The sequence below is a fragment of the Mastomys coucha genome, unplaced genomic scaffold (assembly GCF_008632895.1).
Source record: "Mastomys coucha isolate ucsf_1 unplaced genomic scaffold, UCSF_Mcou_1 pScaffold9, whole genome shotgun sequence".
Taxonomy (NCBI): domain Eukaryota; kingdom Metazoa; phylum Chordata; class Mammalia; order Rodentia; family Muridae; genus Mastomys; species Mastomys coucha.
In genome coordinates, this window is record NW_022196915.1 from 55,896,779 (window position 1) to 55,918,887 (window position 22,109).

Here is a 22,109-nt window from a genome sequence, read left to right on the forward strand (position 1 = left end):
TTGTTAGGGAGGTAGTGAAGGAGGTTGGGCATTGGAGTTTACTGAATAAGAGTTAATTATCCCAGAGCAAGTCAACTAAGAATCTTCTTTACAGTCATGTATGGTAGACCACATTTGAACTGCAGCTGAGTCATTCCTAGGAATTAGATTATTTTTGTTGTTGTTCTAGGTAAGGCTAGCAACAATGGGACTCCTGGGGCATACTTCTGCTAGCCCAGAGGATTAGCATAGTGGGTGTAGAATGGAAACCATTTACACCTGGCTTCTAAGATTAGCCTGACTATAAATGAGGCCTCTGCTTAGTTCCTGACAATGTACATGTATATATTTTTCTATAGAACCATTGGGCTTCAGATGACCTCCATGTACCTTGACTGGTGTATAATCTAACTTCCTTTTGCTTTGTGTAATGACCATTTAAGCCTGATGCCTATTTTGAGAAAATACACTCAGATTCAACACTCCCTTGTGTCCATGTCTGTGTGTCATTCTCACCAACTCCTTGCCCACCTGATTACTGGGACCCCGATTTCTCCCATGGGTTGAGGGACCCTCCAGTGGCCCAGCCCATGGCAACTGAGGCCCCCTCAACTAAAGGTTGTCAAGCTGTCAACCAAAGATGGCCATCACAACATCCTAAGAGCACCACCAGAGCCTGTCCTCTGGCTCTCATGTGTGCACACACATACCCGTGAAAATACAAGATCAGTCTGTCTCGATGATTACATGGTGCTCTGTCACCATAGCCTTGCTTATAACATTTAGAAGCTGTTTGTTCTCCTCGGTCTATATGTCCTTGTCCAAAATTTCCTTTTCAAGAACATACAAATCAGAGCTGGATATGGTGGTGACACTTGCCTGTAATCCCAGCACTAGAGAGAGTGTGGTACATCCACTATTTTAAACCAGCACCATCATCTACCCCAACCCCTGTGAAACTTGTCCCAACTATGCAGTCCATGTATTTGGAAGTTTACTTCCATGTGGTAATATTACCATGAAAAACATAAGGGAGCACTTATCCATCTTAATCTCTTATGAGGCAGAGATCTGGAGGCAGAAGATCTGGGTTCAGTTCCCAGCACCCACATAATGGCTTACAACCATCCCTTGTAACTCCAATCCAAGGGATCTGACATACTTTCCCAACCTCTGCCAGTAAGTACATGGCATACATACATACATGCAGGCAAAATGCTCATATACATAAACTAAGTAGATCTAAAAAAATGCAATCCCCATGGATTTAGAGACCTTACACTGAACACAAGTCTAGAACTGAGACAACTGGACTCATGTGCTTCCTTCAGTGAGCATCTCGTGTGTGTACCCTGTGTATACCCAGCTGGAAAGACAGCTTCTGAGAAGCCTCCTCTGGACTGTCCCACTTGCAAGCTAACCGATGTGCAGCCTATAACAGGCACTTGTAAAAGTACAATATGCTTCTCGTCTAGGCTATAAAATAGAGACTGTGAAAGATAATCAAAGATGAACTAAAAACATTGAAAGTACATATTTATATCTTGCCACAGATAAGATTGACCCAATACAGGTCTCCTTGACAAAAACATGCTAACCGAACTTTCTTTAGGAATTCCGTCTGGTGCAACAGGTACAGAAACAGAAAGGATAAGGGGTTGGGTTTGGGAGAGTTTCCTGACTAAGCTACAAAAGGTGAGGTGCTTGACTTCAGCATTAATAAAGATCAGATACCACCTTGTGGCCAGAAGTAGAAACTCAGGATTCAGTTGGGAAGCAAATATAAAATTTCATTCCATAAGTTACATATACTAACCAGCCCAGTGAGAACAGTGTATAGCCACATTAAAACCTCAAATACGGGCCACACCATTTGTCTGACATGGGATGGGGTGGGTGTGGGGGAGATGCCCCTCCCCACTTACTACCTGCAGCAGTCTGGAGAGCTAGCCCCAGGATCATGAGAGCAGGAGAGTTGGCCCTGTCCCTCACCAGCTGCAGCATTTGGGAGAGCGGGTCCTGCACCTCACCTGGGCAGTACAGTAGAGCTGGCCCTGCAGGTGGAGGTGAGGGTGAGCAGTCCAAGGGCATAAGAGAGAGTGAGCTGTTCCTGCCCCTTGCTGGATTCAACATTGGGTAAGCTCACCTGGGCAGTGCTGAAGAGCTCGCCCTGGTGGCATGGGTGTGGGAGAGCTAGTGGTCTGACCAACTCAGCTACCACCCTGGCCCAGATCCAGGGCTGTGATCTCAACATCTACCTCATCTATGAACCTCTGGGGTGAATGAAAGGGCCTGCCCTGCAGATCCAAAACTATAGGATCTCCATGACACAGGGCAACAACAGGATGTCTGAGAGGAATCTCTGTATCAATACAGGGATCCATCCAGTATGGATGGTATAGCAGAAGCCAGAGGCCTCGAACCAGACCAATGACTCATTGCAATGAACATTTGCAAGTAAAGAAGTGTGGACAAGGGGGTATACTGTGGGACACACTGTGACACACTACAGCTTCCACAATGATATTTTTTATGTTTTTTTAATTTTTTTTTTAATTTTCTTTTGGAGCTGGATTACAAGGGCACAGGGGCAGACGCAAAAACATGAATGAATGGGATTGGGGTACATGATGTGAAACTCACAAAGAATAAAAGGTTAAAAGGAAAAAGAACTCAAATATGCCTGTGCTCTGCTATGTACAATGCACATATTTCCAAGGTCCCTAAACTCCCCGCTCTTAAGTATGGAGTGGATCATCTCTTCCACTGACAGCTGTGTGGGTTTACTCATGACAAACACTTAGAGGGAATGCTCACCTGTGAAAAAGATGACACTACAGACGTTTCCATGAAAATCAGGACCAATAATATTTGGTAACATCCCAGAGGTAAAGGGATAGTTACCATCCAACAAGCTGTCTGTATGAAATAATGACGTTGGAATAACTCAGGACACTTTAATGGATAAAGAATTCATATTTAGAATGCTATACAATTTCAGCAGAATATGCTGGTGAATCCTTGGCATTTTTAAATCATCATATTAGTAAGTTTCATTTTCATGAGCAATTCTGATCAAATGAGCATTTCTGGTCAATTTTTAAAAACTTTTAAAAACTTTAAAAATAAGTATATGAGGCTGGAGACATGGCTCAGTTGCTAAAAGCATTTGTTCTTCCAGAGACCAAGATTCCTTTCCTAGCATCTACTTGGTGGCTCACAAACATCCAGAACTCCAGTACTAGGGAGCTCACCTTTCTCTTCTAATTTCTTAGTGTACCAGGCACACAAGTGGTATACTTACATACACATACATACATACATACATACATACATACATACATACAGGCAAAAAAAGACCTCAAACATCTAAAGTAAATATATATAAATTATATGCTTTAGTCAACATGTGTGTTAGATACCACTATGATATTTTTAACAAAGTGTGTTTTGCGGTTCTCCCCACCCTATTTCCTTGCCTCTCCTCCATCACTTTTCTGTTCTTGTGGCCTCCCCACCCTACTCAGAACATGTGGGACATGAGTATGAAGTAAAATTGAAATAATCATTCCTACAGTCATATGCATTCCTCTCAAATCAAAAGCTTGTCAACCCATTCACACTTTTAATTCCAACACTCAGGAATCAAAGGCAGTAGGATTATGAGTTGGGGGCCAGCCTGGGCTGCATAAATAAAAGGTGTGTTTGAGACATGATTTCAGCCCAGGCTATACACTGGTGCAATCAAGGGAAGGGAAGGATCACAGCAATACCTCCTCAACTGGTCACGGTCAAAGCATAACATATGTATGCTTGACTGTTGGCCCAGGCTAAGAGCATTCTCCAAGGAAATATCATTCTCTTCAGCAAGGTGATGGGCATTCTCTTGAGAGGGGGGCAAGTTCAAATCTCAGAGATCTCTATTGGCTCTGTGACATTTAGATGTGAGGACAGGGACAAGAGTGTGACTGCTGTGGCCCATCCCAGGACAGTCTCCAGGAACAGCGGCTCAGCATGGAGATACCAGAACCTCTCCAAGTAGCTGTGTCTATGCTATGCCTGGGTCTCGGCCCCTCTGCTGCCACCTGCTGGTCCTTTCAGTAAGGCCCTCCTTCTCACCTAGCCCCATAACCCCAGCTCCCAAAGCCTGTGAACTTTGTTCAGCGATTCAATCCCTGACACTCAGTTCCAGTCTTCTTTGTCTGCCTCTTAGGCATCCTTCTAGGAAATTCATTATGTCACCAAACTACTGAGGATGTTCACCAACCCCAGTAGCCCTGTGATTTCTATGCCATGGGTTTCTCCAACGACATCACCACCCCATAACTTGGTACTAAAGGGTCAAACTTCTTGCAAATGTAGTGTGGTGGGTAGAATGTGAAATGGTTCCAACAAGCAAAAGCTTACACACTTGGTCTTCAGCTGGTGGCATTCCTGGGAGGTTGTTGAATCTTTGGAAGGTGGAGCCTACCTGTAGGGAGGGGATAGGGATGGCACCAAGGGTTCCACCTGCTCTCTTCTTCTTTTCTTTTGCTTTTTTATTGGATATTTTCCTTATTTACATTTCAAATGTTATCTCCTTTCCCATTTCCCTCCCTCCCAGAAACACCCTATCACATACTCCCTCCCCCTGCTTCTATGAGGGTGCTCCTCCACCCACCCACCCACTCCCACCTCCCTACCCTCAATTTCCCTACTGTGCAGCATATATTGAGCCTTCATAGGACCAAGGACCTCTCCTCCCATTGATGCATGACAAGGCCATCCTCTGCTACATACACAGCTGGAGCCATGTGTACTCCTTGGTTGATGGCTTAGTCCCTGGGAGCTCTGGGGGATCTGGTTGGTTGATGTTGTTGTTTTTCCTATGGGAAACTCCTTCAGTCCTTTCTCTAACTCCTCTATTGGGAACCCCGCGTTCAGTTCAATGGTTGGCTGCAAGCATCTGCCTCTATTTGTAAGGTTCTGGCAAGGCCTTTCAGGAGACATCCATATCAGGCTCCTTTCAGCATGCACTTCTTGGCATCCACAATAGTGTCTGGGTTTGCTGACTGTATACGGGATGAATCCCCAGTTGGGACAGTCTCTGGGTGGTCTTTCCTTCAGTCTTTGCTCTACACTTTATCTCCATATTTGCTCCTATGAGTATTTTGTTCTCCTTCTAAGAAGGACTGAAGCATCCACACTTTGGTCTTCCTTCATGTGGTCTATGAATTGTATCCTGGTTATTTGGAGCTTTGGGGCTAGTATCCACCTATCAGTAAATGCATACCATATGTTTTCTTTTGTGATTGGGTTCTCACTCAAGACGATATTTTCTAGTTCTATCCATTTGCCTAAAAATTTCATGAATTCATCATTTTTAATAGCTGAGTAGTACTCCATTGTGTAAATGTACCACATTTTCTGTATCCATTCCTCTGTTAAGGGACATCTGGGTTCTTTCCAGCTCCTAGCTATTATAAATAAGGCTGCTATGAACATAGTGGAACATGTGTCCTTATTACATGTTGGAGCATCTTCTGGGTATATGCAAAGGAGTGGTATAGCTGGGTCCTCAGGTAATAGTATGTCCAGTTTTCTGAGGAACCACCATACTGATTTCCAGAGTGGTTGTACCAGCTTGCATTCCCACCAACAATGAAGGAGTGTTCCTCTTTCTCCACATCCTCCCCAGCATCCGTTGTCACCTGAGTTTTTTATTTTAGCCATTCTGACTGGTGTGAGGTAGAATCTCAGGGTTGTTTTGATTTGCATTTCCCTGATGACTAAGGATGTCGAACATTTCTTTAGGTGTTCCTCAGACATTCGAAACTCCTCAGTTGAGAATTCTTTGTTTAGCTCTGTACCCCATTTTTAATAGTGTTTTTTGGTTCTCTGGAGTCTAACTTCTTGAGTTCTTTGTATATATTGGATATTAGCCCTCTATCGGATATAGGATCAGTAAGGATCGTTTTCCCAATCTGTTGGTTGCCTTTTTGTCTTATTGACAGTGTCCTTTATCTTATGGAAGCTTTGCAATTTTATGAGGTCCTATTTGTCAATTCTTGATCTTACAGCACAAGCCATTGGTATTCTGTTCAGGAATTTTTCCCCTCTGCCCATATGTTCAATGCTCTTCCCCACTTTCTCCTCTACAAGTTTCCGTGTATCTGGTTTTATGTGGAGGGCCTTGATCCTTGGACTTGAGTTTTCTAAAAGGAGGTAAGAAATGGGTTGATTTGCATTCTTCTACATGCTGACCGCCTGCTGAACCAGCACCATTTGTTAAAAATGCTGTCTTTTTTTCCACTGGATGGTTTTAGCTCCTTTGTCAAAGATCAAGTGACCATAGGTGTGTGGGTTCATTTCTGGGTCTTCAGTTCTATTCCACTGATCTACCTGCCTGTCTCTGTACCAATACCATGCAGTTTTTATCACTACTGCTCTGTAATACAGCTTGAGGTCAGGGATGGTGATTCCACCAGAAGTTCTTTTATTGTTGAATATAGTTTTTGCTATCCTAGGTTTTTTGTTATTCTAAATGAATTTGCAAATTGTTCTTTCTAACTCTATGAAGAATTTATTTGGAATTTTGATGGAGATTGCATTGAATATGTAGATTGCTTTTGGCAAGATGGCCATTTTTACTATATTAATCCTGCTAATCCATGAACAAGGCAGATGTTTCCATCTTCTGAGATCTTTGATTTCTTTCTTCAGAAACTTGAAGTTCTTATCATATAGATCTTTCACTTGCTTGGTTAGAGTCACACCAAGGTATGTAATATTATTTCTGGCTATTGTGAAAGGCATCATTTCCCTAACTGCTTTCTCAGCCTGTTTATCCTTAGAGTAGAGGAAGGCAACTGATTTGTTTGAGTTAATTTTATATCCAGCCACTTTGCTGAAGTTGTTTATCGGCTTTAGTAGTTCTCTGGTGGAATTTTGGGGGTCAGTTAAGTGTACAACCATACCATCTGCAAATAGTGATATTTTGACTTCTTCCTTTCCAATTTGTATCCCTTTGACCTTCTTTTGTTTTCTAATTGCCCTAGGTAGAACTTCAAATACTATGTTGAATAGATAGGGAGAGAGTGGTCAGCCTTGTCTAGTCCCTGATTTTAGTGGGATTGCTTCAAGTTTCTCTCCATTCAGTTTGATGTTGGCTACTGGTTTGTTGTATATTGCTTTTACTATGTTTAGGTATGGACCTTGAATTCCTGATCTTTCCAAGACTTTTAACAGGAAGGGATGCTGAATTTTGTCAAATGCCTTTTTTAAGCATCTAATGAAATGATCATGTGGGTTTTTTTCTTTGAGTTTGTTTATGTAGTGGATTACGTTGATGGATTTCCATATATTGAACCATCCCTGCATCCCTGGGATGAAGCCTACTTGATTGTGGTGAATGATTGTTTTGATGTGTTCTTGGATTCGGTTGGGAATAATTTTATTGAGTAGTTTTGCATCAATATTCATAAGAGAGGACATTGGTCTGAAGTTCTCTTTCTTCATTTGGTCTTTATGTGGTTTAGGTATAAGCATAATTGTGTCTTCATAGAATGAATTGGGTAATGTACCTTCTGTTTCTATTTTGTGGAATAGTTTGAAGAGTATTGGTATTAGGTCTTCTTTAAAGGAGGTCTGATAGAATTCTCCACTGAACCCATCTGGTCCTGACTTTTTTGGGTGGGAAACTTTTTTTAAGTTTTATTGCATTAAAATGAGAAAAGTTACATGATTTAAATTTATCTGAATTTGTTAACATTTAAAGACATATTTTAAGTAAGTAGAATTAAATCACATTCTTGTTTCCCTTTTGTACCCCAACTCCTCCCAGAGACCCCCCTTCAATACCTACAATATCTTTTTTATCATATTCTTTAAAATGTATAAAATATAACAATAAAAATGAGTATTATAAAAGTTGTTTGATAGAAAACAACAATCAATTTAACAGTCTTATGTAGATGCTTGTATACAGCAATACTGAAAATACATGTTTTTCTCAATATAAATTTTAAATAATTCCAAACATATTAACTGTATATTTCAAAATAATATATCACTACTAGTGTTTTCTTAAATGAACATAAATATATAAAGTCTTTTTGCTTGTTTGTTTTAGTACAGCTTAAAATCTTGGCTCTTACTCTTGTACAAGCCCAAAATAAGAACAATCTTTAGACATTGGGTTTCATTATAATAAGGCTGTACTTCAATGCCCCTCAGATCACCAAAGGATTTACCTCTATCATAGCTAAGCTGAGAATTGACAGTTCTGCTACACCAAGGCACAATTTTTGGATACAGATTTCCTGCTATGGTCAAAGCTATTTGACTTGAGTGAGTAAATTTATTCTCAGCCCACAGAGAACAGGTTACATTCATTTAAGAAATGGTGTATTAAGATGGTCTATCCATAAAGTCATTCACCAACTATTTCAACAAACAATGGTTCTGCTTGGAGGGTGACACAGACATTAGGTGAGGGTAAGAATCTGGTTCACTGGCTGTGATAATTTGGAAAAGCATTCATCTAAAAGAAAGAGTAACTTATAAAGTCCTCTTCTTCAAACTTGATACAATAGTTACAAATGTCAAGCAAAGCATTCAATCTCACTCTTTGTTGTTCTCTTACAAGCCACCTCTCATGTTAACAGTCTACGTTTATTTTGGCTGTATAAGTACTTTTGAAATATGTAAGCTGTTCTGAAAACCATAGTATAGTGTAAAAACATGATATAAACAATACTACTAACAGAGAGGCTGAGATAGGAGAAGCAAGATTTCAAGACCATTATGTTGTACACAGCAAGACACTGTCATGTACAAACAAGCAGAAAGTGTATATGGATTGTACAATATTGGACCTATTTCTCCAATTACCAAATTAGAGAGACCATTGGATGACAGTCAACAAATTTCTAATTCCTCATATTTTTGGATTTCAGTTGATTAGGATATGTTGGCAATATTAATTTTCATATTAAGATATCAAGAAAAAGTACTTCCTATTGTTTTTATTGTTAGAGGTGGAATTAAGTTTATGTGGGTTTGTTGAAAGATTACTTTCTTGCTTCTTCTAGGGTGTAGTTTTGCTCCTTATGTTAATGTTTTCCATCTATTATCCTTTGTAGGGCTGGATTTGTGGAAAGATTGTGTAAATTTGATTTTGTCATGGAATATCTTGTTTTCTCCATCTATGGTAATTGAGAGTTTTGCTGAGTATAGTAGCCTGGGCTGGCATTTGTGTTCTCTTAGGGTCTGTATGACATCTGCCCAGGATCTTCTAGCTTTCATAGTTTCTTGTGAGAAATCTGGTGTAATTCTGATAGGCCTGCCTTTATATGTTACTTGACCTTTTTCCCTTACTGCTTTTAATATTCTTTCTTTATTTAATGTATTTGATATTTTGATTATCATGTGACGGGAGTAGTTTTTTTCTGGTCCAGTCTACTTGGAGTTCTGTAGGCTTCTTGTATGTTCATGGGCATCTCTTTCTTTAGGCTAGGGAAGTTTTCTTCTATAATTTTCTTGAAGATATTTACTGGCCCATTACCTTGGGAGTCTTCACTCTCTTCTATACCTATTATCCTTAGGTTTGGTCTTCTCATTGTGTCCTGGATTTCCTGTATGTTTTGGGTTAGGAACTTTTTGCATTTTGCATTTTCTTTGACTGTTGTGTCAATATTTTCTAAGGTATCTTCTGCCCCTGACAGTCTCTCTTCTGTCTCTTGTATTCTGATGGTGATGCTTGCATCTATGACTCCTGATCTCTTTCCTGGGTTTTCTAACTCCAGGGTTCATCTGTCTTTGTGATTTCTTTATTGCTTCTATTTCCATTTTTAGATCTTGGATGGTTTTGTTCATTTCCTTCACCTGTTTGTGTTTTCCTGTAATTCTTTAAGGGATTTTTGTGTTTCCTCTTTAAGGGCTTCTACCTGTTTACCCATGTTCTCCTGTATTTCTTTAAGGGAGTTATTTATGTCCTTCTTAAAGTTCTACATCATTGTCATGAGAAGTGACTTTAGATCTGAATCTTGCTTTTCTGACAAGTCCTGATGGTGTATCCAGGACTTGCAATGGTGGGAGAATTGGGTTCTGATGATTCCAAGTAACCTTGGTTTCTGTTGCTTATGTTCTTAAGCTTGCCTCCTGCCATTTGATTATTTCTAGTGCTCCCTGCCCTCGCTATATCTGACTGGAGCCTGTCCTTCCCGTAATCCTGGTTGAGTCAGAACTCCTCAGAGTCCAGCTGTCTCTGTGATCCTGTGATTCTGGGATCCTGTTATCTTGAGATTCTGGGTGTGTCAGAGTTCCTGGGAGTCAAGCTGCCTCTGAGATCCTGAGATCCTGGTGTGACCAAGATCCTGGGTGTGCTAGAGTGCCTGGGAATGGAGTCTCCTCTTGGGGATATGGGACTAGCTGCAGAGTTCAAGCCCAAGGTAGACAGGTGCAGACCAGAAGGAACCAGAGCCACTGGTCTGGTTGGGTTTCTGCATCCCTGGATCCTATTGGTCCCAGTTACTCCCTGTGGTATAGGAACAGGTGTTGTGTTCTCCTTGCCCCTAATCCTAAGATCCTGGGCATGCTAGGGCATCTAGGAGTGGACCCTCCTCCCTGCTCTCTGTTTCTTGCTCTTTTCTTCTTCTCTCTTCACTCCCTCTGATTCTCTCTCCCTCTCAGAAGTGAGCAAGCCTCTCAAATACCCTTGCCTTCCCTGACATAATGGATCACATCTCCCTATATTGTAAGTCACAAACTTCCCTTCACTTGGAGTTATGCCAGGCTTTTTATCACAGCGAAAAGGGGAGAAGAGGAGGGGGAGGAGGAGGAAGAGGAGGGAAAGGAGAAGGTAGGAGGAGTCTGAGGATGGAGAGGAGAAGCAGGGGGAGGAAACAACCTAGTGGCTAGAAAGATGGTCCTGAGGGTAAGAGTGCATGCTGCTCTTGCAGGGGACCTCAGTTTGGTCTCTAGTACCCACACAGGGTGGCTCACAACTGCCTGTAACTCCATCTTGAGGGGAATTCAGTGTTCTCTTCTGAACTCCATCGGTACCTGCACTAATGTGCACATACCTGCCCCCCCCACACACACACATACACAAAATTGTTTTAGAATTAAAAACTGCCGGCTGAATGTTTACCATGGACAAGACTACAAGGCAGTGTGGCTATGTCCCAGGCTTTTCTTTCCTAGTCCATAGTCAAAGGCTTCTGCATTCAGCCTTAGACCAGATAGACCAGTTAGGACACGTGGTAACAATCCTCCTCTACTCCTCTCCCCCATCCCATCCCACACACACATAACTAAATCTGGTGGACAGTGCTGGGAGGATGACATTCTCCTCTGAGGCATCCGTCCCACCAAGGGCTCTCCTTAAGCATCCGTGCTGAGTTCTTTTCCTAGGAGAGCATTACCCACTAAAGGTCACAACAGGAGACCTTAGCTGAGGAGAAAAGAAAACCCTTCCTTTTAGGGACTTTGGGGGACGAGAATTGTGTTCTGGAGAGGGCTCTGAGTAATAGGAGAAAGGCCAGGAGCTAAGAGAGGCAGCACTAACCAGGAGCCCAAGGTGAAAACCAGCTTTATCCCTCTCCACAAAATCGTACTTCACACCAAATTCGTGCTATGGACTAGCCTGGTGTACTGCTAGCTCTCAGGGAGGCAGACACGCAGATCTGTAAAAACTGCTAGTTTTGGTGAATACAGCCCCACTGGAGCAGATTGCAAATGTCCAGCGTGACATCCCTGCATGGGAAGAAACGCACCATGAGCCCTGGGGAGCCAGGCCAGAGCAGCTTCAGTCCCCACGGGCTAGGAAGAAGCAGGGAATTCAAGGTACACAAAGAGATCCCATGCTACCTGTAACCTCCATAGCAGCGAGCACTGCCATCTTGGGGAAGGGCCCTGAAGTGTGTCAATGAAGTGTTAGGGACTGAGCCAGAATCTCTCTTACCTGTTAGGCAAGCACTCGGACACTCAGCCTAACCCTAGTCCACTTTAAACGACTTTAAAATTGTTCTCAGTTACATATATGTGTGGAGAGCTACGTGCAGGAGAGTATAGATACCCATGGAAGCCAGAGGCATCAGATTCCCTAAACTGGAGTTCCAGATGAGTGTGGCCACCTATGATGTAGGGGACTGAACCCAGGTCCTCAGTAAGAATGGCAGGTGCTTTAAATCATCAAGCCAGGTCTCCCATCCACACAGCCCGCCGCACTAAGCCACTCAAGGTGGCTTTATTAAACTCTTCAATTCATGCTGGCCTTAGATTTGTCACCTCCTGCCTTCCAGGTAGCTGGCACTACATGTAGGCCTGCAACAACAGGGCTGGCTGGCTGTGTATTCTACTTAGATCGCATGGCCTATGCAGGGTAGGACATCTCACACTTCCTTCCCACAGCTCCGCATGGCTACTGCTCACCGCGGTTACCGTGTGTTTGCTGGCTGAGGCAGGCAGGCAGACTGGGTTGAGTGAATAGACACCAAACCCACCCCATACCAAAATGCAGCAGCTATAAGCCACAAGGGACACAGAGTAGCTCAGAGTCGGCTATGGGTAAGAGGAGGCAAGTTGATCCCTGGCACTCTCTGCCCAGCGCCTTTGCCCTCCTGGCACCTGTGTTCATGGCTGGGTCCCAGGCTTAGCCTCCATTCTGACTTTGTACCTTCTGGTAGAGACTCGGCAGTCATACTGAGCAGATCTTCGGCCTTGGTTCTAGGGATAGAATCCAGAGTTCTCAAAACAAACATTTTCCTTTCAGGCTTCCTCACCTGTACCTCTTGGGAAAGTTCTACTTTCTGGCTTTGGCTGTGATATTTTGGGAGTGTGGACTCTAGTCGAATGAGGCTTTCTCTGTAAGAGGTTCCTGACTGACCCTCCATGGGTGGGAGGTGGGGGAAGTGAGGGAGCCATCCTCCTGGTGGTCAATGCAAGTAGGAGGCCTCTAGGCAGTATGATGTACATGAGCGCCCTCTGCTGGCAAGATGATCTGCTTTGGACTCAGCTAGTTCCCAGTTCTCCTCTGTATCCATTCTCCGGTCCCTTCTGCATCCCCACAAACACCCCACAAGGCTTTCAAGATCAATGCTTTATTTTCTCCACCTCCAGTGTTACAACTGCAGCAGCACAAAAGACACCCACACATGTGAACACACCGCTGCTCCCCAGACCCAAAGGCCACAAAAGCAAGAACCATCTTGACCACAGGCATTTTTAAGACATTCAGAAAGCAACACTGGGCCACTCTTATCCCAAACACTGTGCGACCGGCAGCGGCACATTTGTTGTTCACAGACACAATTACCCATAAATAAAGTTAAATAAAACCTTAATGGCATAACAGTATGTTGGGGAGATAGCCTTGGGGTGACACTGGAGGGTGACAGTTGTAAGACATGAGACAGAGAGAAGCGGGAGAGAGGGAGGGGAACAAGCTCACATAAAAATAGCTATATTTAATCCAATTCTTTAAAAAGACATGAATTAAGAGCATCCCATTTTTAAAAGATCAATATTTGTTTATAATAAATTAACACTCATCTATTAAATGGTTGACTGTTGCATGGCCTGCACACACACACACACTCTCTCTCTCACACACACACACACAGCTAAAGTATTATCATTGTACCCAAGGTGGGATGGTCCATCCTTGGATGTCACTCCAAAGATGCCAATGACCAAGATAGGTTATGGCTCTCCTAAACTGGTCACTGAGTAGGGGAAGCATTTTCCTACCCTAGAAATTTGCAATGTCAAAAATTACAATCAACACACAGGCTACCATGTGCGTGGGGGTCAAAGACAATTTTGACTTTGGAGCTAACTTCCACAGAACTTTTACTGAATGCTTCCAAACTTTTAGCAACTTTTTCAGACACATCACTCACTCAATCTTAGGATGATTGGATGGGACGGGCAGGTCAAAAAGCCATCCTCCTGAAAACCCACCAATCATGGGGAGGGGACAGCCTGGACGGGAACCCTGGACGTCGAGCCCACAGAGTCCTGAAGTCCTGGTCCTACGTTACAAGGCCCTGACCAAAGAGGGTACCCCAGTATTAGATAACTGTAAAGAAAATCCAAGGGGAAATATTGTCTCTGAAGCAGGATTAATCACCAATGTATCAAAGAGTGGTATAGGAATAGTTTGGGGTTTAATTTAAATTCGACTTTAGACTCTACACTTTGTCTTTCCTCTCCATTTATAGAATTTAACTCTACTCAGTGCTAGCAGGGTAAGAATAGAAACATTTTCAGTGACAGTAGGACACCAGCCAGCCCAGGACACCAATAAGACAGAAACCTGCAGCCAGCCAGGAAGCCCTCCTGGAGTACACGGAAGTACTTGAGGAAGGTTGTTCTCTCCGAAAAAAAAAAAAAAAAGTCAGCTGGCCAGCGAGTAACTTCTCACAGCTGCTGGACAAAACCAAAAATCTGCATCCACTGGCACTGAGTGGTATGTGGGTCCAAGATGAAAATTCTCCAAGTACAAGCTGAATTTCTTCCCAGGCAGCATAACCATCCATGGGAACTCAAGGTCTAAGCCACCCCCATTGAGGGCACATGCTAGCCATGGCTTCCAAATGAGACCAGGGCCATAGAAATGGAAACACAAGTGTCTTCCCTGTTTACTCATAGACAGTTGGAAGAGGGAAACTGAGCCCATCCTGTCACCTCCATGAGGATGGGAGAAAGGACAACACAGTCTTGTGTTTTCTCTGAGATGATCTGACTCCACTTCAGAAAATAAAGCAGAGAGGACGTAGGTTCTCAAGTGACACAGGCTGAGGCAAGGCTGCTGAGCCGCTCTGGAGGGGCGGAGGGTCATGGCAGGCTTCTGTCCCGGCTGGAGGGCTGGCCTCAGTGCAGTGAGAAGCTATGATGGAAAAGACATGGAACAGGGCAGGAGACAGATGAGTGCCAAAAATACTCAAAATCCCTAGACTGCAGGGGAAACAGGTCAAGGGGGAGCTAATAAAAATAAGTTATAGACAAGGTGAGCAGAAGTGCCCAAAAAGGAGGTTGCTACAGAAATTAGTCCTAAGACAAAGGCAGGAGTTGTCTCATCGACTCGCTAGGCAGATGGTGGCATTTTCCAGTGCTAAGAGCTGACCAGGGAGGCACACGTTCACATCACTCAGACAGAAGGTTAAGGCCAGCCATTCTTATTCTACTGGGACAACCTGGCTGCTGAGGACTGTACAGGGGTATCCACAGAGGGAGGGTCCTGCAAGTCTTAGAAAAGACAGAAAGGCATACAGGGTGACTGTATTTAAACAAACAAACAAAAAAGCTCCAAGTGATAGACTATTTTGATTTGTTTTCAACGTACCTTTTTCCCCATAAAAAGAGAAATTCAAAATATAAACTTCATATTTATTATTTTACATTCAAGTTAAACACCCAGGGGAGGGGCGCTACACACAATTTCAGGCCACATAAAGCCATTTATTACTTTGGTGCTTTTTTTTCCTTTTTTTTTTTTCCTGTTGTTGTTGTTGTTTTACTTCTCATGATGGAAGAATTAAACTCTTATTTAAAAAAAAAAAAACAGGTCCATCATTCCCAACTCTAATATTATTTATGGACACACACAAGCACACACAATTTCAAAAATCTCTATGTAGAAAAATAAAGGATAAACATTATCCACCTATTTCAGACTGGGTAATGGTACTTTTATGTACATAAACTTTTTCTTTACTGTGTCACTGTTCGCCTCTGCGGTGTGATCTAAAGATCTAGGGAGAAGGCCACAGTGAGGCAGAAAAGCTACATTCCTCTCGAGGAAGGGGGAGAAAAAGCAACTTCTCCCTCTCCCCAAGTTTCCCCCGCCTGCCACCACCTCGGATGTCGCCACAGACAGCATGGAAGGGAGGCCGGTCCTCCCTTTCTAAGGCACCAGGGAACAAAGGGCCCAGCGCAATCACCCTTCAGGACAAGCCCTGGGTGCAAGAACAAGAGGATGAAGCTGGAACAAAAGATGCCGGAACCACTTCCCACTGCCCCGTTCCTTTAGTACAGAGTTCGATTCTCCAGCTGCCTCTTCGTAAGGAAATACTTGAAGAACTCATAAACGGACCAGGAGATGGCGGTGGAAGGCATCTGGTAGATGACTCGAGCCTGAATGCCTTTGAAGTACCCAGCAAGGCCGTTGAGCTGATACACCGTCCGGAAGGCATTGGCCATGCCTGACAGCCGGCCGCTGACGTTGGCCAGGGAAAGTGCCATGTTCTCCTGCGTGTTGAGGAGGGTCTTGCAGACGTCCAGCGGGGTGGTGGCGGCTGCAGCCAGTGCCCCGGCCAGGCCTCCTGAGATGATGTGAGACTGTGGATTGTAGTCCCGGCGAGGGTTGACTTGCTCCTGCAGAAACTCATAGGTGATGAAGTGGATTGACTGGAAGGGGATGTTCATGGTCAGCTGTGTGGTGTAACTCCTGTAGAAGGCCCCCAACCCCTCGGTCCGCCACACTGTCCGGATACAACTGAGGGCTGACTGGTGCTGGGAGTTGTACATCTGTAAGCGCTGTTTCACCACTGTGTCGGGTGGTGGGGGGGATGAGCAACCAGCAGACAGGCGAAGGTGGATGGTTTGGCCCCATCCCAGACGGGAGTAAAATGGGAAACCAACCAATAAAGAGAAACAAGCATGTTAGAATACACCCTGGTGACAGGCACCAAGACAGCACACATATAGCCCCAGCTAAGAGGCCGTGGAGGGCCAGTGCCAGGTAGCCCGCTTCAACATTTGTGACTCTGCGTCAAGAAAGTAGGTACTTCTAAACAATTTCCTGTCTGAAGCGCCAATGAGAGCTGATTCCCAAATCGGGCAGTCATTCGGGCTCGATTAGCTAGCCTGATCCCCAAGGTCCTAGCCTTCCATAATTCCCTCTCCCTGATCTGTCCTTGTCCCTGAGCTAAGCATGGTGGCACATGCCATTAATTCCAGCCCTTAGGAGGCATAAACGGGTGGATCTCTATAAGCTCAGGCTGTGTATCCAGCCGGGTCTACACAGGGAGTTCCAGGCCAGCTAAGACTACATAGTGAGATCCTGTGTCAAAACAAAACAAAACACTGACCTACAATATTCCTGGTTTCTCAGTGATTTATCTTCTCTGATTTTAATCTCTATCACAGTACCCCTGGGACCTTGGCGTCAAGACAAAATGAACCAATGGTTTATAGGACCAGAGAAAATAAAGTGCATTCCCTTAGAGTTTCAAGGGTACCTACACACTGTCAAGATGCTTGATCTTTAAATAGGGACCTAATTGAGTCAAGAGTCATGCCAAGGGAGAAAGGGAGATGAGCCTCATTAAGTCTTACAAAAAATACAAATTCGAGGGGGTGGGGGCCAGAGACGGATGGTTCGTGTTAAGAGCACTTGCTGTTCTTCCAGAGGACCTGGATTTGATTCCCAGCACCCATAAAGAGACTCACAACTGTCTGTAATTCCAGGTCCAGGGGATCCCATATGCCCTCTACTGGCTTCTGTGGGTATGCATAAATGCATGCAAACAAAACACCCATCCACATAAAAATTTTTTTTAAATATAAACACTAAGTATGGTAGCATTTACTTAAAGTTCTAGAAATCTAGAGACTGAGGCAGGGGATAGAGATTTCAAGACTAGCCTGGGTTTTTTTGTTTGTTAGTTTGTTTGTTTTTTAAAGAAAAAAAATGTTTAAATAAACAAACTCTTTGCTTAGTTAACATTGTCCAAGTGACTGCCATTGTCAGGTCCCTGTATAAATAGATTCTTTAAAAAAAAAAAGAAAAAGAATCCTAAGATCTATATAGCTAGTCAGTCCCTCTATACCATGATTCTATATCCACAGATTTAACTAACTGTATATGGAAATAACCAGAAAAGAAAGTAGATTATACCAAACATAAGTAGGTCTTTTCTTAGCGTTATTCCCTAAGGGAGGCCATACAGCAGCTACTTACACTGCACACAACCCTAGGAGGAAGCCAGGGATGATTTAAGCATGCATAAGGATGCCAAGTGGGTTATGAATACTGCCTTATTTTATAAGAGGACCCCCGAATTCAAAAGAAGTAAGGTAGCCCCTTTCAAAATGACCACATTAATTTTAGAAGTACAGAGGGTTAATAATTCTATATATTCACTGTTTCTGGAAATTTGCTACCATCTTACAAATTAAGAAAAAAAAAAATTAGGCTGGGTGTACCTACAACCCTAGTACTCAGGAGGCTGAGGCAGGAAGGTTCAGAGTTTGGGCTAGCCTGGGCCTCAGACAGAGTTCCAGGGCATCCTGAGTTGCACGGTAAGACTCTATATTAATGGGGCTGAAGGATGCAACCCACAATGAGTGAGATGGGAAAGGTTCCCTCTAGATTTGTCTGTGACTGAGACAATTAACAGGGTCAGATGCAAAGCAATCCCCTGGGGCAGGGATCCGTTTCTAACTCCTCCCAGGATGCTACAGGTAGGCAGACAGCTCTGCTTAGCTGTTTCCACCACAGGGGGCTCCTAGAGCCCCAATGCTCGATGGCTTTCTGGGGACCCCCCCAATAATGTGTGAGGAATGTAGTCTTCCTGCAGGCTCCAGTGAAGCCAGTCCTTGCCCACCTTCCTTCCCCCAGTTTCTCCAGCCTCTCTACCTATCCCCCATGGTCCCTCCCTAGAGACACGGAACATTACCTTCTGCTGGATTCATTACTGCATCGTGGAGTAGGGTGGCCATACTCCCAGCTACCCCTGCAAAACAAACTCCAGAAAATTACCCACTGTCACCTGGTGCTCTGGGAAGTTCCATGAACTTAAGTCAGATAAACTCTGGACTTAGCTTTCTAAGGCTCAACTGTGGCCTAGCAGCTCAAAGTGGTGGCAGAAATTTTGCTGAACAGCAATAGAGAGAGCAGCTATCCAGACCACTGTTACATCTAAACCTCAGAGACTCCTTTTGTTTGTAAATCAACCATGGGAAGAGCTAGAGCTCAGAAACCACACCTCAGGCATTTCCCACTGCCTAGATGTTTATTCCCTTGTCCCAAGCCTTTGGGTACAGAAAGCTCTCTGTGCCCTTAAGCTAAGGTTGTTGAAGGGGATATAAGCATGCATAAGGCTAGATGCCTTAGCTGAAGTCTAAGCATACTTAGGACAGGCCTTGTGTGTGAAGGACTTCATCCGAAGTCTTCTCCAACCTGGCTCTGAAAGCCTGAATTGGCCCTGGGATTTCTACTTCTGGCTTCCAGTGCCTTCCATGGACGGGCAGTACAGCTGCCTGTTAATTACAATGACCAGTGGAAAGAGGGAGGGATGAGGGACTGAGTACAGGCCACCTCCCAGGAGGGCACCTAGTGCCTCCTACTTACTGTACACATAGACACATACACAGTTATTCCCAGAGAGGAGACAGTGACCACAGCATTTACACCAATGTTGAAGGGATAGCACTGGGCAGAGCCTAGTGTAGGGCTGGGTTTTGTTTAAGCCTCCTTAAAGGAGTCAAACCATTACATAAAGTGGTTTGAGTGAAATGAGGGTCTGTTAACACCACCTCAGAAGGATGGGGGCATGGCTCTTGGTGACCTAAGCAATAAATTCAAAGAATGGTCACCATCAGTCTTTGAGAAGAATGATGAAAAGGCATAGGACATCAGCAAAGCAGCCGGGTATGCTTGCGTCTAAGGGGGGGCTGATGGGAGGGATACTGTTTTGTTGTGGGTAGAATAAAAAACAAAGGAGAGGGTTACTGTTGATCACATCCACTTCTCCATCCCTCCGAGTAAATTTTGTTAAAATAAACATTACTTTAAGTTGCTTTGCTATCCACAGTCGTCTCCCACTGAAAAGCCCGTGAAAGTCCCACCCGTGCTCATACTTGGTCTAGCCCATGGACTCCTGCCTTACTTAAGAACTGCCCACAAAATGTCCCATTCCCATCCCCCACCCCCTACCCTCCCTAAATCAACCACAGGAAACTAGTTCAGCCCTGGCTTGCAGAAAGATGCGACTCAGACACACGGAGGAGGCTGTGGGGGGGAGGTCAAAGGCCCGAATCTCCTGCAGCTTAAAGTGGGGATGGCCTTCCACAGTGGCTCGGAGTCCTCTGTCAGCATAAAACGTCTTGACCTTTCAAAGCTTAGTTAGATCCTGGCGCTGGCGATACCTGCTGGACCAGTTTTTAAATAGTCTCTAAGAAGCTGTCCTTTTCTGTTTTTGTTTTGCAGCCAGCATTCAAAAGAATTTTTTTTTTCCTATGACTGATCATTAATTGTTTCGAGTGTTTTCTTAAAAGCAAAAAAAAAAAAGCCACACAATAATAAATACCAAATACCAAAACACATCTACCACCAGGTTCCCCCAGAGAAAGAGGGATTGAATAAAAAAAAAAAAAAGTGTGTGCGCATTCGCATGACCCTAAGAGTTCTCTGTTCCTGAGCACACTGCCGAAGATGAAGGCTGCTGGGTCCCGGGGAGGAAGCCCCGGGGAGCAAGCACTGAAGAGAAGAGCTTCCCAGCTCCAGACAAACGGTTTTGGTTTTTTTTTTTTTTTTTTTCAAAATACCATTAGCTAGATGGCTGTTTCCTTGGTGGCTGAAAACGTCATTTAAAGTCCTTTTCATGTTTTCATAGCAGGCAAAATACATGGCGTGCGCGGGGCCCGCACCCATCATCATCACGTTCAGGCCCCGCAGGGGCCTCCAGAAGCCTTCAGTGTGCATGATCCTCTTGAGGGCGCCATAGATGCTTGTATACCGGGCTTTGGGATCTGGGTTCAAACTCTGCATCCGTGTCTGCGGGAGACAGAAAATATGTATGAATAGGGGAGTTAATATGTATGATAAGGGGGAAGAGACAACCCAGAGGACAGAAGGAAAACAAGTTGGTGAGAAAAAAAAAATGGATGGACTCCTCCATCGGTCTCCGTAGCTCCACATTTGCAAAGCCTCACAGCTTGTAGAAAAGATGGACAAAGCTAAGGAGCCCGGAGAACAGAATACTGAGTGAGATCCCTGTTGAGTCCTGCCATGGGTAAGCTGTGTGGCCTTAGGTAGAGCCTTTAGCCATCCTGGGCCATGAAATCTTCAATGAAAACACGGCATTTATTAAGAGCAAGCATTGAAACAATGCCTTCAAAACCCCTCCACGACCTTGGACTCTTTCGCCCCCACCCTGAGTCTTTGGAGAAGAGCTGATCCTGGAGTCCCCACTAAAGATACCAAGATTCATGAACATTTAACTTTCTATAAAATGCTGTGGCACTTGTGACCCAAGCACATATCTCAGATGACATCTGAAGTAACAAAGGTGTTGTGTAAAGGCCTTGGGATGTGGCTCCGTTGGCAGAATGGTGTGCACAAAGCCTTGGGTATGAGCTCCAGGATCACATACACGAACCAGGTACAGTTGGGCACGCCTGCAGTCTCAACACTTGGGATGCACAAGGAAAAGGGATCAGAAGTTCAAGGTCAGGTTAGGCTATGTGAGACCCTGTCTAGAGAACAAAACCAACCAATCAAAAAAACAAACAAACACCCCCCCCACCCCCACCCCCCCGCCAGCTGTGCTCACTGAAAGAAATGCTATAGGAAGTTCTTAGAGCACACTATTCAGGGACCAATGGCAAGCTCTAACAGTCTGCACTTGTTTAAAATAGGTGTACGTTTTTCTGTATTTATTTTATTTTATGTGCATTGGTGTGACTGTCAGATCCCCTGGAACTGATTTTACAGATGGTTGTGAGCTCCCTGCCATGTAGGTGCTAGAAATTGAGCCAAGGTCCTCTGGAAGAGCATCCAGTCCTCTTAACCACTGAGCCATCTCTCCAGCCCCATTTTTCTGTAGCTATCCTGCCCAGCTGGCTGCAGCTGCTGGTCTGGAGAAAGTCAAGCGAGTTATCAGCATCCTTCTGGTCTATTCTGGTTTCCAAGTCTCGTGCATCCCTCTACACCTGAAGAACCTCTGTGTCCTGACAATTATTCCTCAGGTCCTAACAGGAAATCTCTGCCAGATCCTCTGGGCCTCACCATCCCTTCACCTTTAAGCATCTTTTACAATATGTTTTTATAAAGCAACACTCCATACATTGAGGAAGCCATGCTCTTACTGCGTCCTATGAGTAGAATCGTCTGCGTGAGAAAGACCGGGGGGGGGGGGGGG

At 44.2% G+C, this 22,109-nt stretch overlaps 1 protein-coding gene across 3 annotated transcripts in view; it reads right to left on the reverse strand.

Moving 5' to 3' along the window:
- Positions 1-13,045: 13,045 nt before the first annotated feature.
- The window catches only part of Slc25a37 (solute carrier family 25 member 37), a 41,464-nt gene continuing 32,400 nt past the window's right edge, over positions 13,046-22,109 (reverse strand). Inside the window, exons 2-4 of one of the 3 annotated variants that reach the window (XM_031360857.1) lie at positions 20,515-20,743; positions 18,645-18,701; positions 13,046-16,511 (exon numbers count right to left, since the gene is read on the reverse strand). In XM_031360857.1, coding sequence (XP_031216717.1) covers positions 15,991-16,511; positions 18,645-18,701; positions 20,515-20,743 — 807 coding nt within the window. In that variant the 3' untranslated portion in view covers positions 13,046-15,990. Of the gene's footprint in view, positions 16,512-18,644; positions 18,702-19,970; positions 20,744-22,109 lie in introns of all 3 variants that reach the window. The other 2 variants (XM_031360859.1, XM_031360858.1) reach the window with 2 other exon arrangements.